The following is an 18011-nucleotide window of genomic DNA, read 5'->3' as shown; positions in this document are numbered from 1 at the left end:
CTATGGAAAGGCTGCCCATCTCAACGCAAGGTCGAGCAGTAATAACTAATATTCATCCGCTCGCTAACAGCTGATTCGATTCAATTGTTACGTCATGCAGAAGTCATCGTTCATTGTCGAAAATGTAGAGAATATAGGACAGATCGTAGCACATATTTCTTGTAGTAAAAGCGTCTTTTCCGTAAACGTGCAACTTTTGTAAGTGGGAACAAGGCAATATTTGTTACTAAACTTTCAAGGAACATTTTGAAATCATTTTCAGGTAGTTACCTGATGTGCGCTACGAAACTCACTTTCTAGGCGTTTTTCATGGCCTCGGCTCGCGCCTAACTGTAAATTTGATTCATATTAGCTGCTATTTTTGCTGATATTGTGGTATTTTACTGTGATAAAAATATTCTGCGCTATTTTTGTACTTTCCTGTGTTAATTGATTTGTCAGTTTTATTCGACATGGACAACGGTGGTCTGGTAAAATAAACGAATTGAATTATGATGCATGGACATTATCCGGAATTACCATAAATCCGAATGACTCAGCACTTCTCGAACAATAATTTTGAAATTCGATTGTGGGGCTTGCTACATTGCTAAAGGTTGAGTTCTGGTGTTTTTCATCTTGCCTCTGCACTTTCGTTTTCGGTACCGTAGTGTACACCATTTCATAATCGTAGATATCAAGCTCCAAGATGTCGGAACGATCAGAGGAACGACGACGTGAAGAAGCGGGCGCCCAGGAAGCTAGGGACACTGGTTCTATTCTGGTATGCTTAACTTCAGAACCTAGATAATCCATTTTCAAATGCGCCAGGGTACGGTACCGTACAAAAAATGGCAGCACACACCACAAGCAGCAGTCTGTTAGCTAACATAGTAATGTCAGAATATGCAATACATTCAACAACTTATTCAGGGGTCTCATGTAGTTTCTTACCTAACATACTTCTAGTGGGCGTAGCATGAAAATTTTTTCACGTACCGGTACCGTATCAATCCTAACCCCCACCTGACAACACCATCCAAAAATTACGTCATTACGACGTCACAGTGCAGCAGTGACGTAATAGAGCCCTTCAAACTATCGAACTGCCATCCAAGACGCGCAAACGAGCAACCGAAATCGAACAGTTAGTTCTCTCGTCGCAACGATTCCAATAGGAGAGAGACCGATAACGTCAGTCAGTTTTTTATCGTCGGCACCAATGCCGTTTCGGTCGATTGTGCGTATATTTGGCAAGCTCTATGCCGTGATTGTGATGTCGTAGTGATTTAATTTTTGGATGGCGTAATCAGATAGGCGTTAGGATTGATATATCAAAAAATTGTTATGCTACGCCCACTAGAAGTACGTTAGGTACGAAACTACACGAGACCCCTTATTCAGTAGGTACTGAGGTACCAGTTCTGAGTTGAAGGTGGGTTTCTGGTTTTACCCAGTTAGGGATCGAATTTGTTCTCGTCAATATAGGTATATACCGGTACGGGTACTGTTGATGGCATATTAGATTCAATGCAACTTAGACCATCATAATGCAGTAATGATGTTATCAAAAACTGATAATTCGTAAATATTTTTGTAAGTTTAAGTGGTCGCAAAATGATTGTCAAAATTATCTGGCTAATGATAAAAATTCAGTTCGAAAATAACTAACTAATCCCATACTTGACATGGAATGGTAACTGCCCAAGAGGCTGTGGTTTGCAATATGATTAAGCCGTCTTATCGGCTCTCCTCTTCCCCAGGATACGTAAATCCCATCCTATTCTTATTCAGAAATGAAATAACAGTTTATCCATATTGAATATTTGGATAGTATGAGTGGTTTCCCAATAGAAGATGAGGAAGCAATTTTCCATCACATCAATCGATTTCAATCACCGGATTATAACTAATGCAAATCAATATAAGAAAAATGATTGTTTGTTAATAATTTCAGAATTTTATGTCTGCCAGAAAAATTGGCACAGCAATGTGGGTGATGAGATTATACACAATTTTCCTCAGTATTCAATACATGTTTTTCTGCAGGTAACATGATATTTATATGCTAATGTTTCTGTTAATGTTTGCATTCATTAGGGTAATATATATAGGCCTACTAACTAATAATGGTACATTTTTAAGATGTACTAATTACGTTACACCTATGGTGTTTTTTATTCTAATGGTATTACTGAAAGTTCTTGTATATTTTTCTGAAATAGTATGTACTGGTAGCCTAAATACATTTTTATGTTTTTTAGTGCATTCGATATGGGACAATATTTTCAAAGAGCGATGCTTTCTAATGGTGTAATATGTGCATTGCGATTACATCAAAGAATTCCAGATTTTCGTATGACTCGCCAACATTTTGCTCAGATGATGGTAGAAGACAGTGCTCATTATCTTATGTATTCTCTCATATTTTTGACAAGTCACCCTATAACAAGTATGTGAATTTGAAGTTATATCATGTTTTTGTTATTTCCTATGCACTACTCATCTAATTTTAAATACGCTAGATGCCAAATTTTTGAAAATAGAAATGAATACAAATCTTCATTTTTATGCTGTTTAGTCCCACCTTGAGTTGTATTAGAATTTCGTTTTGCTGTCATAATATTCTCTATATTAAACATTTTATTCATGCTTTTTTTCATGTCAAGAATGATTACATTTTACAACATCACTTTTTCAGTTGCTCTGGTACCTGTTACGGTTTTTGCTCTTCTTCATGCGTGTAGTTTTACAAGACAAATGTTAGATGTTCACGGACCTAATTCATATCCTGCTCTAAGAAAAATTATCAACCACGTTGCTCGACATCAAGCTACATTGTTTCGTTTCATAGCATTGAATGAAATTTTGATCATGCCAACAACGATAGCTATGATCTTTATGTAAGTAGTTGCGACACAACTTCTAAAATTTTAAAGTCTCAAGCCCTTCATCTGTTGAAAGTAAAATATATTTTTATTTATTGAGACTGAGGGGTTCTGCAAGTTCACATACCAATCCCAGTGTATATATTATTATATTATATATTGTTCAAATATATCAAATACTTGTTAGGTTGTTACTATTATTAAACTTGCTCCACCTTGAAGATAAATTTTTTGCCAGTATTCGGTTTACTCTCATATAGATATTTGTAGTTTCTACTATTTTTCGTTTGTCTGTCAGAAAGATGACCCAATCCTAAAAAGTTATGCAAATAACGCCAGGCTGAAGTTTCTCATTGGATTTTTTAAAAGAATAAATGTAATTTTTTTTACAGTCTTTCCCTTTTTATGCAAAAACGTGAACATGAGTATTCCAAATTCCAGTATTTTATTAATCAAAGCATGTTGTATATACTTTACATGTCTTACCAAAACTAACAGCCCCTAAATAGAGCTTTTCCATATCTATAGTTTTTTGAGTAACAAAAAAGATTTTTATTTAACAGAGGAAGAACTACAATATTGGCACCATTTTTATACTACAAGTTTTTGACATACAGATATTTATCGAGAAGAAACCCATACTGCAGGTAATACATATTTATATGGTATTCTCTTACTGAAATCTTCCTTTACCAATGTCTTATCATTAATTTATTTTAAGGCTATCATTCTATGAACTGAGACTGGCTCTTGAAAATATGTGTGCAAGTCAGAACTGCCCATCTATCCTCAGATCAGCAGTTTTCAAACTTATCAGTTTCTCATCTCGTTTGGCACCACCTGCTGCTTCATTTCAGAATCAAACACAAACTCCGCCTGAGGCAGAAGAACGATCTTCGTAACAATAGTTCTGTCCACCTTATTTTCATTTTCAACGTGTTTTTGAAGTGATGTATTTTGGGTGACATGGGAACTGATTGTATTTTCCATGGCTCACAGCCCCTCAAGCTTATTTGACAAGTGACAACCATTCTTGTTTGTATTTATTTATTTTTTTTTTATTTATGTCTTGGATTAGTTGTAGACAACTAAATACAAGTTGATGTGTTAATATTATACTTTCATACACACACCAACATGTTTTGGCATGATGGAGTGCTTCTCCAGAAACAAACTTCATTCTTGATTTTGAATGGTCACGCCTTAACATTTCCCAAATGTGATCATTTCAGTACAAGTGATGCAGCCATATTCGGTAAGGTATTGTTTGGTATCAGAGGTAATTTGTTCAGTTTTTTCAATGTAATAAACAGTTGTTTGAAGCTAGTATCAGTTACCTTATGGGTATCACATGACCTAGTAAACATGCAATTATTTCTTTAAAACATTATGTGTGACTGAACAGATTTTGAAAGCTATTGGTTCAGGTGCACATTGTTATTCTTTTGTCTTCTAGTCTGAAAAAAGTATTTAAAATTTAGGTGTGGAAAATGAATTCTTTAGTGTGATAGATTTTTTAAAATGAATATTGGCCAGCTATGCCTGGTGGTGTGCCGGACTAGTGAACTATTTTTTTTATGTCTCCTTAGTTCAATTCTGAATAATGGTTGGAATCGGTGCTGCTCATTTATTCCTATTTTATTATTTTATCCCAAATTCAGGCAGATCATTGTGCATCTGATATCTATGAAAGGTTCGAAACATTCAGTTTTGCGTCTTTGTTTTTGTATTTATGTTCCAGGATTTTTTTTATTTGTATGTTTGAGATAACAATTTGTTATGCATGAATGATTTTGTCATCTGTACCCGCATGCATTTAACAAGGCTTGTAAGCGCACGCTTATGTAAATGTAAGTTCGGGAAAAAATTCATCAAATGGTTGATGCGTTGAGATTTCGAAATGTCGAGGATTCCATTCAACAACCCCGGAATTTCTGGGGATTTGACAAATAGCCTCTTGGCGGAGCTGCTGACCAACGTACCTGTAGTGCTCGTTGGCTACGCTACAGCGGTTTTTAACCGGCACCGACGTGCAAGTGGCGAGTCTTGTCCGTCGGCGTCGTTTGCAAAGTTTACAGGATTTACGCAGACAAACATATATTGGGAGAAACCCTAATATGCCAACGAAAACTAGGGACAGTGACGAGTGAGCAATTTTGTTAGGTACTGCTTGCTATCTAGCCGAATAAACTGTGATAAAAATTCCACACTTGTGCGTCACGCTGTGCGAGAACCCTAGTATAGGCATGGGCGTGCTTTGATGGCGGGGGACGCCACCCGAACCACACTGCGAAGACAGAGAGCTACGCTCAAATATGTTGACACGGACGACAAAACGAAATATTTTATCACCAATTCCCCGAAAATCATATGCGGTTCCGTAACTTATTGTACCTGTATCTGAGTATCGTGACGGGTACAGGGAATGTCTTAGCTTTTCCGGTCCTGCGACGATGATCCATTCTTCATAATTCAGTTTCAACGTAAATTGAAATACCAAGTGATTCGAGTCACTTCTGTATTACTAGATCAGGTACCACATTCCCCGTGAAAAACTTCCCAAAATCCTATGCGGTAACTTATCGGTACCTACCGTATATCGGGGTATCAGTAAAAGTACAGGAACTTTCGTAGCTTTTCCAGGTCCTGTGTCAATGATCTCCTCTTCTTGATTCAGTTTCAACGTGAATTGAAATACGAACAGTCCACAGTCCGTTCCCCATTAAAAACTTCCCACTTTCGCTAATCACGAGATCGTTCGGCGTTCGCTGGGAACGAGATTGGCTGATATGTGTTCGCAGAACCGCCACAAGGTGCGCATATTTTGGTGACGTCATTTCACACAAAAAACGAATGCCATAGAGCTCACAAAAATGTTTGAAATAAATAAAAGTGATAGCCTCCTAGCGGAAAATACAATCTTTAACCACTGAAAATTGGAAGTAATTGGTTCTGTAATTAAAGAGAAAGCCGATTTTCTTCACAACTATATATAGGAAGAAAAATAACACGATGAAGAACAACATAATAACCAAACGACTCATAACTCCACTCCGGGACAAAAAACAACTCACTTCCGTGTCACTGCGACTCAAATAATCATCTCCCACGGATTGACTCTAATTGGCGAACCACCAAATTTGTGTTCCTCGCCTCGGTAGGACATGAAATCCTGACTAATCGTTAACCGTAAACATCGAGCTTTCAGGCACTCAGCAAATAGCAAAAAAAGCTACCTATCTTTCAACTACCGCTGTGTTGTCTCTGCCCTCTGGCTTCTGGGTAACAAGATAAATTTCGTAACGATTTGGATTAGCTAAAACGTCCCATAGACGGTAAACGCAACTTTCGACGCGTTTACCTGTTGTATTTACAAATCAAAACAGTTTTATAACTCGTCTAAGTTATAAAAGTTATAAGTTTCTTACCTTCCGGAGTCAAAGGATTCTTACAATCCGGAGCCAAAAGTCTGAGTTGCGTTAGCCAGAGACAACACAGTGATCAAGGAAAACCGCAATATCCTCGCATATGACTATGACGACAACGCAGTCGTCCGGGCGCTCCCGAAGTATGTGCACCAAGACGGCGCACAATCTGAACCCTAACCTGGTACAACTACTATGTTCAGGTTGTGCGCCATCTTGGTGCACATACTTCCGGAGGTCCGAATGTGCCAGAATATGGCTAAACTGCTCTGTTGTAATGTTGTTGTTTGATGTGACAGTTAAACAAAATGTCGACCAACGAAATGTTGTATAATTAGGAATGTATGATATATAGCAGGGATGGCGAACCTTTTTCAATGAATGGGTCAAAAATTATATTTTTTTCGAGGAAGAGAGGAGAGTGGGTCACAGATATTTAATCAATGTTTGTATCTATAAGAAACTGAAACAAGTCTGATAAGCTTCTATCGGTGTTGGTGTAGTTTTGGGCTTCACTTATGCAGCACTTCTATCAGGGACCTTTTATGGCACTCGATTTTATGAAATTAGAGTACGAAAACACGCATAGGAATTACGTTTATGATGATGCGGCAAATTATTTTGGGGTTACAAAAAGTTTGGAGAAAATTCCACTCTAATAGTGATATTTTTCGATCAGCTTTCAACCACATTAAAGGCGCTTAGGGCCTCCGCGAGCTATTCGTTTACTTGAAAACTGTCCTCGACCCAATGCCCTATCTCCCCCAACCTCCCTATTTTCGACCCACTACGCTATCTCCCTATCCTCGACCCACTGCCCTATCTACCCAGCTTTCCCATTCTCGACCCACTGACCTATCTCCCCAACTTCCGCATCCTCGAACCACCGCTCTATCTTTCTTAACCTTTCTCTTCTCGACCTACTGCCCTACCTTCCTCAACTTACCTATCCTCGACCCACCGCACTATCTGCCACAACTTACCTATTTTTGACCTACGCTGCCATACTATTCAGTACCTGACCTAACGGCGCTTTATTCACGACCCGATCGCCACACTGAACTTAACCATCTTGCGACCAACTTCCATGGGTTATACTGGTCGTGTATGCCAATGAGAAGATTCAATCGTAGGGGGACAAAACATGATTGACGGCATTTGTATATGTAGGCTGGAATCTCAAATGGTAAACAATAACCATAATTGGCAGTTTAAAAATGTGTTACTAATTGGGCTACTGATGGTCTCTTGTTGCGAATGACAGTTTTCTAAATTTAACAAAGCCGTTTTATGCCCTTAATAATTGGCTATGTCGTGAGTCTTGTGACAATATGATGCTGATCCGAAGTAAGCAATAGTGCTCTGGTCCGTATAAAGTATTTTTCTTCAACATTTTATAGTAAAAGATTACGTACGAACTGCGTCCTTTGCAACTTCATTAAGTTGCAAATAAGATAAGCTCATTTTTGGGACTATACGCTGAATTAAAGTGCAGTTGGAAACGCTAGCTACGACAAAACATTTCATGGCTTAAAAATAGTTTGGAAGGGATTGCACTCACTGAGCGACTTATATTTTTGACTGTTTTTGACTTTTCAGCCTTCTCAGTCACGTAAAAAAAGTTGTATATAGAACAGGATATGGCAGAACATTCGTTGAAAAAGACCAAGCGTGCAAATATTTTATTACTTTCTCGTCGTTTCGCCTTGCATGGAAATACAGGCGACATTAAATGAGTTTCTGAAAAGGAACTCAGATATGTCGATATCGAATGAACTGTTAAAATTTTAAAAACAGTGACTCCAAACCCGATGCCATCAGTAGCCTAATTAGTAGTACATTTTTAAGCCACTAATTATGGTTATTGATTACCAATTGAGATTCCAGCCTACATTTACGAATGCCGTCAATCATGTTTTGTCGACGTACGATTAAATCATCTCATTGGCATACTTGACCAGTATAACACATGGAAGTTGGTCGCAAGATGGTAGAGTTCATTCTGACGACCGAGTCGTGATTGTAGCGCCGTTGGGTTAGGTACTGAGTGGTATAGCGTCGTGGGTCGAAGATAAGCAAGTTGAGGAAGGTCGCACAGTGGGTCGAGGGTGGGAAGTTTGAGGCAGATAACGCAGTGGATCGAGGATAGAAAAGTTGAAGGAGATAGGGCAATGAGTCGAGGATAAAAGGGTTGAGGGGGAAAGGAAGGTAGTACGGTGGGTCGAGGATAGGAAGCTTGAGGTAGATAGGGCGGTGGGTTGAGGGTAGGGAGGTGGAGCACTTGGTCGAGGCGAGGGAGACAGGGCAGCGGATCGAGAATAGGAAAGTGGAGGGAGATAGGGCAGTGGAGCAAGGATTTGATTTGGGATTAAATTCCTATTAGACTTGCTTATGGGCTCAGTTGTGTAAAGCAAAGCATAAATCAGTAAAATTTAGAAAAAAAAATTGGAGGTTGAATAATATTTTTGTGAAAGCCCTTGTTTTATCTGTTAAATGATGTCATGTGATATTTTTTCCATATTTGGCAGTGGCGGCGCGTCAATAGGGCCAACCGGGACAATGCCCCGGTTGTTTTTTCGGTATAATAAAAAATATTCGAAAAATACCTCAATATCGGTTGGACAGACTGTCTACACTAGCCATATTCTCCCGACATGGTTCATTTTTCGCTCGCAAAGCCTTCGCCGAACGTCGACGGGGCGACGCCGATTTTGCCCCGGTTGCTCATTGTATATCGTATTCTCTCTTTTATCTTCCACTCGCCGCGTTTGTCTCGTTTGTTTTCTGTTTCTTTTACTAAATCATCGGGGCCGATCGGGGCTAGCCCCGAAATTATGACGACACAATGCCGACGTTTCTTACAACAACGTGTTGACTTATTCACGCATTCTTTCTCGTTCGTTGGTTGCTTGAAGAGTTGATAGTTTCCTCGCCTTCGTTTTTGTCGCTTTTCGCTATTTGAATCAGTTAGAGACCTTTAGTCCATTTGCTTTCGATTTTCCACATTTCTTTTGAGCTCCTCACTTCTTTCCGGCTTCGCATTTCTTAGCCTTAGACGTCATAATGAATAAGGTTGATGCACTACTTCGCACTCCATTTTCGCAGCTGCCGCTGGAACAAAAATTAGAGGTACAACGTCTTGGGCCTTATCAACCAAAAAATTGTTCACTGGAACAATCCCATGACGGAGGAAAGCGTCGGCGTACATTCTGCGCAGAAACTTGGTATAAAAAACACGAATGGTTGTGTTACAGCGAGGACAAAAATGCACTTTTTTTGTTTTTATTGCCCACTTTTTGCTACCGCCCGTGACTGACGTTGGTGTAAATTTGGTTTTAGAGATCTTAAACATCTTTCCGAGCGTGCCAGGGATCATCAATCTTCTATAGAGCATCTGGACAATGCAGTAAAATACCGAACATTCGGAAATGTTAATATTGCAGCACAGTTGGAGGAAGGACGCGCGTTGTCACGAGCTGTCCCTCCGTGGGCACGATGAACGGGCTGGCTCTTCTAATAGAGGGGTATTTTTGGATATGGTGGAATACACCGCATCCCTAGATACAGTATTGAGAGATCATCTTGATGCCGCAACTGTTTCGAAAGGGACATCTAAAAATATCCAAAATGATTTGCTCGACTCAATGTATAAAATTTATTTACAACATTTGGCTCTGGAAATTGAGAATTGCCAGTTCCTTTCGATTCAGTCTGACGAGACAACTGACATCACGTGCGTTTTCCAACTGGCTGTGATTTTTCGGTTTGTGAAAGATGGTAAACCTACCGAGAGATTTCACAGCTTTGTACCAATCGTTGATCGCACGGCTTGCGGGATATCGGCTGTACTGAAAGAAGTGTTACAGCCTTACAACGCGAAGTCAAAATTGATAGCTCAAACTTATGACGGCGCGGCAGTCATGAGTGGGTCGAAACATGGTGTTCAAGTTTATATAAAAGAAGATTTTCCTCATGCGCATTTTTTACATTGTTATGCACACCAATTTAACCTCGTTATTAAAAATAGGTGTCTTGATACCCCTCTCGTCCGTATATTTTTTGCAAATGTTTCGGGGTCTTCTTCATTTTTTTCCGTTTTGCCGAAGCGCTCTGACCTCCTTCGCCAGGTATGTAGCCGCCGTCTCCCAGCTTGTGCACCAACACGTTGGAACTTCCAATCACGCGTGGTGCAGGGCGTGTCCGAAATTAGGTCTGAGCTCATTGAGTGTTTCAATGGCATTCAGAGCTCTCCGGTTTGGGACGAACGCTCTGTGAGGGAGGCGGCAGGTCTAAAGCGTCTGCTAGAAGATGGTGAGTTTTCATTTTTTCTCGCTTTTTTCTCCACAATATTCTATCACGTGGATGTATTATACGGCGCATTGCAGTCAAGGCTAATGGATGGAGCGTCTGTGCAGTCGTGTATTTCAGATTTTTGCGATGCTGTATCTCGTATCCGGGAAACAATAAAATACAACGACACATGGAGTGCCTCTTTACGCCGCGGGCAAACAACGCAGCGTTTGATTTTGTCTGCAAAGGAATGCTGTGACATTCTGGTGAATCAAATAGGCGATCGTCTGCGCACTGAACACCTTGCCGCGCTCTCTTTGATGAACCCCAAAAATTTTTCAAAATTTGCACGTCAATTTCCCATCCATTTGTTGGCTACTGTCTCCAAATTTTACCCCATGATGAACGTGGGTAAATTGGAAAATGAATTGCGATGTATATACACCAATCAAACTTTTTTGAACATCACATCAACTTGCGCGCTCTATGGGTTCCTCATAGATAACACTCTAGTAACTACCTTTGCGGCGTCTGCAAAATTTCTGGACATCATTTTGACGACGCCTATTTCTTCCGCCGACGCAGAGCGAACATTCAGCACGCTGAAGCGTATTAAAACGTATCTCAGAAACACAATGAAGCAAGATAGATTAAATTCCTTGGCTGTTTTATCCATTCACAGAGACGTTATTTCTGGGATGCATGACTTTAATCAGTGCGTTATTGAGCATTTTGGTTCCAAGAAACCGCGGCGTGTTGCATATACGAGGTTCAAGCAGTAGAAGTCTAGCAGCATATATATATCTATGAGTGAGCGACGCATGTCCTTATCTTTGCATTAACTTTCCTTCCTTCATAGTAACGTTTTAAACCTTATTTCAGGTTTTGTCTGCTTTCCCGAAGTTTCTGTTAATATGTCATTGTATTTATCTGGGTAAATATTGCCTTTCCTTTTGAAAGAGGTTTCAAAATAAACTATGTCTATATTTATTAATCCCTTGACTTGGACCGGTTTTAAAGACACTTTCTTATCGTTAAAAATTGTCGCTTTTGCCGATTGGTTGTTACCGATGGAATGGTCTTTATACTCATAAAATGATGGGAGAACTTACAGCGCTCATCCTGTCCCCGTAGATGGGGGTGACTTGGTCCCGCAGTAGCTTGCCCCGGTTGTCAAAATGACCACGCGCCGCCACTGATATTTGGTATTCTGTATTTTCAACACTGGGTCGCTGTGACACTGTCAATCTGTCCTTAGGTATCCTGTTGGCGTGTGCTGTGGTTGGTACCGGTACAGTGTGGTTGGTTTTTGGTTGGATTCTGGTCATGAGTGTCTGTGGGAGTGCCTCCGGTCTCCGGTGGGTTACCAGGGATGTTTGTTCGTGGTTTTGCGACTACGGGATGGGGATTTATTGAATGTTTTAATGCTAGACAGTAGGTTAATATTATTGGACACATAGTGGACATAGCGATCGTTTTGTTGTCGGACACCTAGTGGACATAGCGATTGTTTCAATATTATGTTGTTGTTGATCTTTGACACTTTTGGACACCTAGTGAAAAACCTGAAAAGTGGCTTTTCTCTTTGATTACTGGACCAATTGCCCGGAAATTTTCATTGGTTACAACTGTATTTGTTAATTTTGATAAGAGCAAATTGAATTGAGTTTTTATATGCCAGAGAAGAACCGTTCCACGATCGAATAGCAGGCCTACATACAGCAACAGGTACTGCAGTACTGGTGAGGTACCGTACGGCAGGGGTCCGCAACTACGGGGTCGCGACCCAAATTTGGGTCGCGAAGCCCTCCGCTCTGGGTCGCGAAACAGTTTAAATTTTCCATAAATATGAGCATCGCGTCTGTGTAGCGAATTTAGCTATAACAATTATATAAAACCCTAATTATATTTATGGAATCTCCCCCGAGTTTAGACTTCCTTATTTACTGCCGTAACATTGGCCAATCAGCATAAGTGCGTACGTAACAATAAACGTTTTAAATTTAGGTTGATATTAAATTTAAAAATAAAAGTGATGTTATTCAAGTAACGTGTTTCTTACTTTTAGCCTTCCGCGATTTTGTAGTTGTCAATTTTGAAAACCCGATCTGACATAAATGTAAAAATGCCTGTAATAGCTTTTTTTCGCAATGCCGGGGTATTCAGATAGCAGTATTGCCCAAAAGATTTCCAAAGTAGCTACCCTTTAAATCGCAAAGACTCTTTTCAACTCATTATTGTTTAAAATTTCAATCAAATAAAGATGTTATCAGGAAAATTGTCCGTCTTTTTCGTCACCTTTCCGCGGAACGGCGATGGGCCGCGGCGGTGGTTGCCGACCACTGATTTAGTCATTCAGACAGATTTTCATGGTTGTGAATATTACCTCGTTTTGTCGGTTTTGGCGTGTTATTTGTTAGATTTTAGTTTAAGATTTTAAGTTTTTTTTAAATATAAGTCCTAAACCCACAAAACCATTCTTGAAATAAGTACCAATAATTTTTCAATGGTAGAGTGTAAAGAGGAAGAATTCAAGAGATCAAACGTCGGGGAAACATTCGTTGCTTAGTTGTTCGCATTGTTATATCCTACTACGTAGACTTTAGGTTCTCAAAGTGCTCCGTACGGAGCCTCAGGACTCCGTTAAGGCACTTCCACACTTCTCCATTCTAATTTTCTAGGTTTTCATTTCAAGTCTCAAAGATTTTGTTTTCTCAGCGGCATTGTATGTGAGAAACTAATAAAATGCAAAGTACGGTAGCATCTAGTTCTCGTATAAACCCCTAAACAGTCTGCAGATGAACTTCCGAAAGAGACAAGACGTTGCGAGAAATGAACAGATCAAATGCATTGTTATGACATAAACTATGTCAGAGCCAATAGCTGAATAAAGGTACACAGCGGTGCATACATACGTCCAAGATTAGGAGTTTTTAAAATTACCAAACCGGCCGAGAACGATAAATTAACAATTTGAACATGAATGACGGTACAATATAATAGTTTAGTTATTGGTAGATTAATTTAAAGTCGGTTTTTCTTAAATTATATCACTAAAATGTTAGCATTTTATTTTATTCGTGCCTTCGCGGGTCACGAATAAAACGCGGTGGGTGACTTGGTGACCCGCGGGTCAGTGGTTCGCCATCCCTGATATATAGGAATGAGTTGTAACTAACAATTGTTGTCTTTCTGGCAAAAGTTAGCATAATATAACAAAATTTTAGTAAAACGACCCGTAGGTCCGCTTCGTGTCAAATCGAGCAAAAAATCAGCGAAACAATATGACGTTGCGCTCTTACAGTTTTGGGTTATTGTATTTGCAATAGAAATAGCACGTGGCACAAGTGTAATTCAACTTCAGCGAGTCATCATTAAAGTTATGAGTTAACTTCATAAAGGGTGGCACATCCACTCCAGTCTGAATTCTAACACACTGCTATACTTGGTTCGGGAATTATTTTGGCTTATACCATCCACTTCGAGATTAATATGCGAATCTTAAATACTCATATATCAATCCGCAAGCAGATCTAGGCCATATCTTCAGATATATATATATCCCCCGATCAACATCATGCTCCGTATAGCACAATGTTATCAAAAGATTTATATTATTCCAATTGCATTAATGAAAACAAGGTGATCTCATTCTACACATAACACGAAATTTTCGAAGAATACCGGGATTACATGAAATTTTAAATTGCCGAAATAAAATCTATGAATACATACACCTTCCTATACAACAGTTTTGTCCTACAGATCAGGAAAGCAGATGAACGGTTCGGTTCGTAAGCCTCTACTAAAGACTTAAACGCCGACTCTTTGGCTTGTTCGTTTGCAGGACGATCGTTGAAACAAAAATATGGCAAAGGTTATCCGTTCAAGGTAAGTAGTTTTTACTACAGCATATAACCAGCAAATAAAAACAAGCATAACGTACATAGTTTTCCGCCTCCATTTCCTTGTATATTTACATTAAAAATTGACCTTATCTTGGCTTTTCCTATAATAAACAGTTTGTGGAAATATGAAATGAATTTATTATTATTTTTGTTCTAGCGGTTTATGATTTGAAACGACAAATTATACGTTGAAAGTAATAAAAACGGTGACCGTACATTTAAACCCATGTTTATATCCGCGTGTTCAATCTATATACGGGGGCTAAAACCCATGGGTTAGGGTTAGTATGGGTTCAAATATCCGCAAAACAAAATAAATTCCATAGGTGCGATTGCCGTGGGTACAAATGTACGTGGGTTCGTGGTACGTGGCTCGTGAGCAGTTCAAAATGTGCTCCTTCATCGAAACTATTGTGGTTGTTTTTTACTTTTATTCTCAAAGGTTATCTCATCAGGTTTGAATTCTGTAGGTGATTAAAATGTGAGAATATTTGCTAACGGATATTTGAATTTCTTTTCCGTTCGATATTAAGATCAATTTTTGGGATTTTTTTAAATGACTTTTTGTAAAATTTCTTAAAACCAGGCAGACCTACTGGTATTGACGGGTTTTTTTCCGCTCGGTTTCACAGGCTTCCCCCAACACATGTGTCAAGTATTTATTATTAAATGTGGGACAACAGGACTTAGCCCCTGGGGGAAATGCTAACCCAAAACGGGTTAAGCCTCTACTCCCTACACCCTTTGCAAGATTGCTGGTTAGCTTGAGATAAATTTGGAGTCGGTTGCATTATGCTCCAAAGTTTTCCATCACAGTATAGTTCGAATTATATCTTTGAATCTTGAGATCCCAGTGGACACGATAATTGAACTGCTTAACGTGTTTTTTTTTCATTTCTTCTTTAGCCAAATCGAAAAGATTACGGCTCTCACCACGATTCAGAACTCACCATAGCAATAGCGCCAGAGTAGTTTGTCAATCTGAACGTTGATAATATTAAAAGTTGGTTTCGAATTGTCTGGTGCAGAAGACTGAAATTGTTAAAAGCGCCATATATTTCCATACTACACACAAACACAAAATAATAAAAAATAAATATTTTAGGTTCAATTTGCACACAAACCGCTTTATCGCGCATTTTGTGATGCATTATACCAAGGGGTAGTCTCATCCGTCTCATTAACTTTCCACTAAATTCCAAGAAGTTGCCTAAAATAGGGAAACATCGGATTCAAATACATATTGTAATTTTTGACCACTTTGATCAAACACAAGCCTATCAACCAAACTTTGACCCAACTCTACTGAATCTCCAAGCCAAATTACTTCAACCGCGAGATAAAATGGAGTCAAATTGATATAAAAAATATTAGTCTTCAATAATAGGAATAACAGAAGAATTTCATTTGTTTTGTGTTTTTAGATTAACTTATTTCTTTGAAGTGCGACTACGATATTGGCAAATCGTGTTAAGAGCTCACTTTCCGCTTTATGAGAGCAATAGCAATTGTTTACAGACACAGTTCACTGAAAAATTCTCAAGTGTAATTATTCGGAATATCAAGTTTCATATTTCATAATTCATAACTTTGTATATATTTCCGTTGATATGAACCGAAAAGTAAATAAGAACTGTGGTCTGTTTGATGAAAAAGTATGTTTTGAGTTTTATATTTACGATTTCAAATCTGTCACAGCACGTAATTCGAGCATTGGGGTATATATTATTCATTGCCTAAATTTTTAGCCTCCTGCATTCAGTTTATGGATTTTCCTTTAAACTTGTGAGGACTACAGCAGAATTGCTAATTCTGGTGCAAATACATTGCTCGGTTAGGATCCATGCATTTTATTTTTCTAACTACTCGAATTGCTTTCCATTGAATACCATCACAATCAATTTTATTTATTTCGTTACAATGGCCATCTGGCACCAGTAAGAATAAAAAGTTTTTATTCATAACAATGATTACAGTTTATAAAAACAGTGTTCTATATAACTATTCAGTACTGTACTTTCAGTATATATTTCATTTCAGCCATCTATTTATAATGTAGTTCTCATGTCATTATAATATTATGTCATTCAATTCAACAGAATTGACGATTTTCTAACTTTGCACTGTTTATGGAACGTTATAGAAGAGTTTAAATGTTTATGACAAAAAATTTCGCCGAGTATTGTCATGGTTTGATCTGTAAAACTCGATTATTTTCTTAATACTCAACTAAACAAAAGCACCACAAAGCAAATTGTATGAAAGAATCAATGAAATAAATATCTATTATAGGGCTTATATCATTGATATTCAAAATTGTTCACTATTTTTATTACGCCTGTGACTATAAATAGGTAGGCTACATCGATTTTATGAACTAATAATTATATGAATGGTCTTAATATATGAGACACCAGTGCAATCTAATTACTGCAAATATTATTGAATTGACTAAGATTTTGTTAAGTACAAGTTTAATCAACAACGATTATAACATTTTCATGTTCTACACAATATTTTCGTAATAAACGTATGTTCAAAGCAATTTGCACTTTTTACGAAATTCATGGAAATTCACTAGACCGAATCAAACATTTTAAATAAGTGAAACAAAACAGATATTTTCGCAAGTTTTCACAAATTTATTTTCACGCCAAACGAATATGAGCGTGAAAATAGATTTGTTGGAATTAAGTTGCGCCAGAAAGCGTTTTAGTGGTGAGAATGTTTTATAACTACGAGGTTGCATTTAAGTACTAACGTCAAAAATAAAATGGCGGCGCCAAGTAAAATTGTAGTGAATATAGAAAGCTTCATAAATATATATCACCAATCCACCAAACCTGAATAAAATGTTTCATTGTCATATTTCAGCAATACCAGTACACATTATTTTGAAATTTTAGGATATATATCAATTAAAAAAAGTACACTTGCATTTAATCTTTGAACTCCTAAATGTGAATTAAATTGCGTCAAATCCAAAATCCATAGTCTAACTTGGTCATGGATATTGCCATATTTTTATTCAAAATAACATTGTCATCTTTTATAACTACGAATGCTCTTTATACAGAGCTTGCATCATAGTCGCGTTACTGCTGAAATCAAGTTCTTGTTTAGTTCATTTGAAATCTAATTTTTATATTCTTAAATTGACATATCTTCATATAATGATTATAAATATTACGTCAATGTATATTTGTTTTACTTGCCCGTTAACATCACCGTATTTCATTTTATTGTCTACCGGATGATGTCTGAATGTCCCACATAAATCTTCACAACGTTTACGATTACGTGTTCAAATTTTACAAGGCTATTTGTGACATTGTGTAAATATGGATGTATAAGAAATATTTTAATGAATGTGATTAGTAAATAAAAGACTTAACTAAATAATGATTTGTCATATTGATTTGCTATTGCTGCTCGACATCATAAAGATCATCGTGTGATTTGTTAAGTTTAATATTATCAGGGAACATCATTAAAATTTCTTTAAATCGACGTTGTTAGAA

At 38.0% G+C, this 18011-nt stretch overlaps 1 protein-coding gene across 1 annotated transcript; it reads left to right on the top strand.

The window, feature by feature from the left end:
* Window positions 1–434: 434 nt before the first annotated feature.
* LOC120340680 (transmembrane protein 33-like) lies at window positions 435–4497 on the top strand. The gene is made up of 6 exons (XM_039409002.2): window positions 435–763; window positions 1937–2028; window positions 2244–2431; window positions 2681–2882; window positions 3431–3514; window positions 3589–4497. The coding sequence occupies exons 1-6, from the start codon at window positions 689–691 to the stop codon at window positions 3767–3769; spliced, it is 822 nt and encodes a 273-aa protein (XP_039264936.1). The 5' UTR covers window positions 435–688; the 3' UTR covers window positions 3770–4497.
* Window positions 4498–18011: the final 13514 nt, after the last annotated feature.

This window comes from Styela clava, chromosome 14 (assembly GCF_964204865.1).
Source record: "Styela clava chromosome 14, kaStyClav1.hap1.2, whole genome shotgun sequence".
Lineage (NCBI taxonomy): Eukaryota > Metazoa > Chordata > Ascidiacea > Stolidobranchia > Styelidae > Styela > Styela clava.
Note: the sequence above shows the minus strand (reverse complement) of the source record. Positions and strands in the feature narration are given on the sequence as shown.

Bases quoted from the DNA above. Each gene is read 5' to 3' on its own strand.
- LOC120340680 (XM_039409002.2), top strand. From the start codon at position 689: ATGTCGGAACGATCAGAGGAACGACGACGTGAAGAAGCGGGCGCCCAG. The intron at 764-1,936 runs GTATGCTTAACT...TAATAATTTCAG, and splicing joins GGGACACTGGTTCTATTCTG to AATTTTATGTCTGCCAGAAA. The intron at 2,432-2,680 runs GTATGTGAATTT...TCACTTTTTCAG, and splicing joins GACAAGTCACCCTATAACAA to TTGCTCTGGTACCTGTTACG.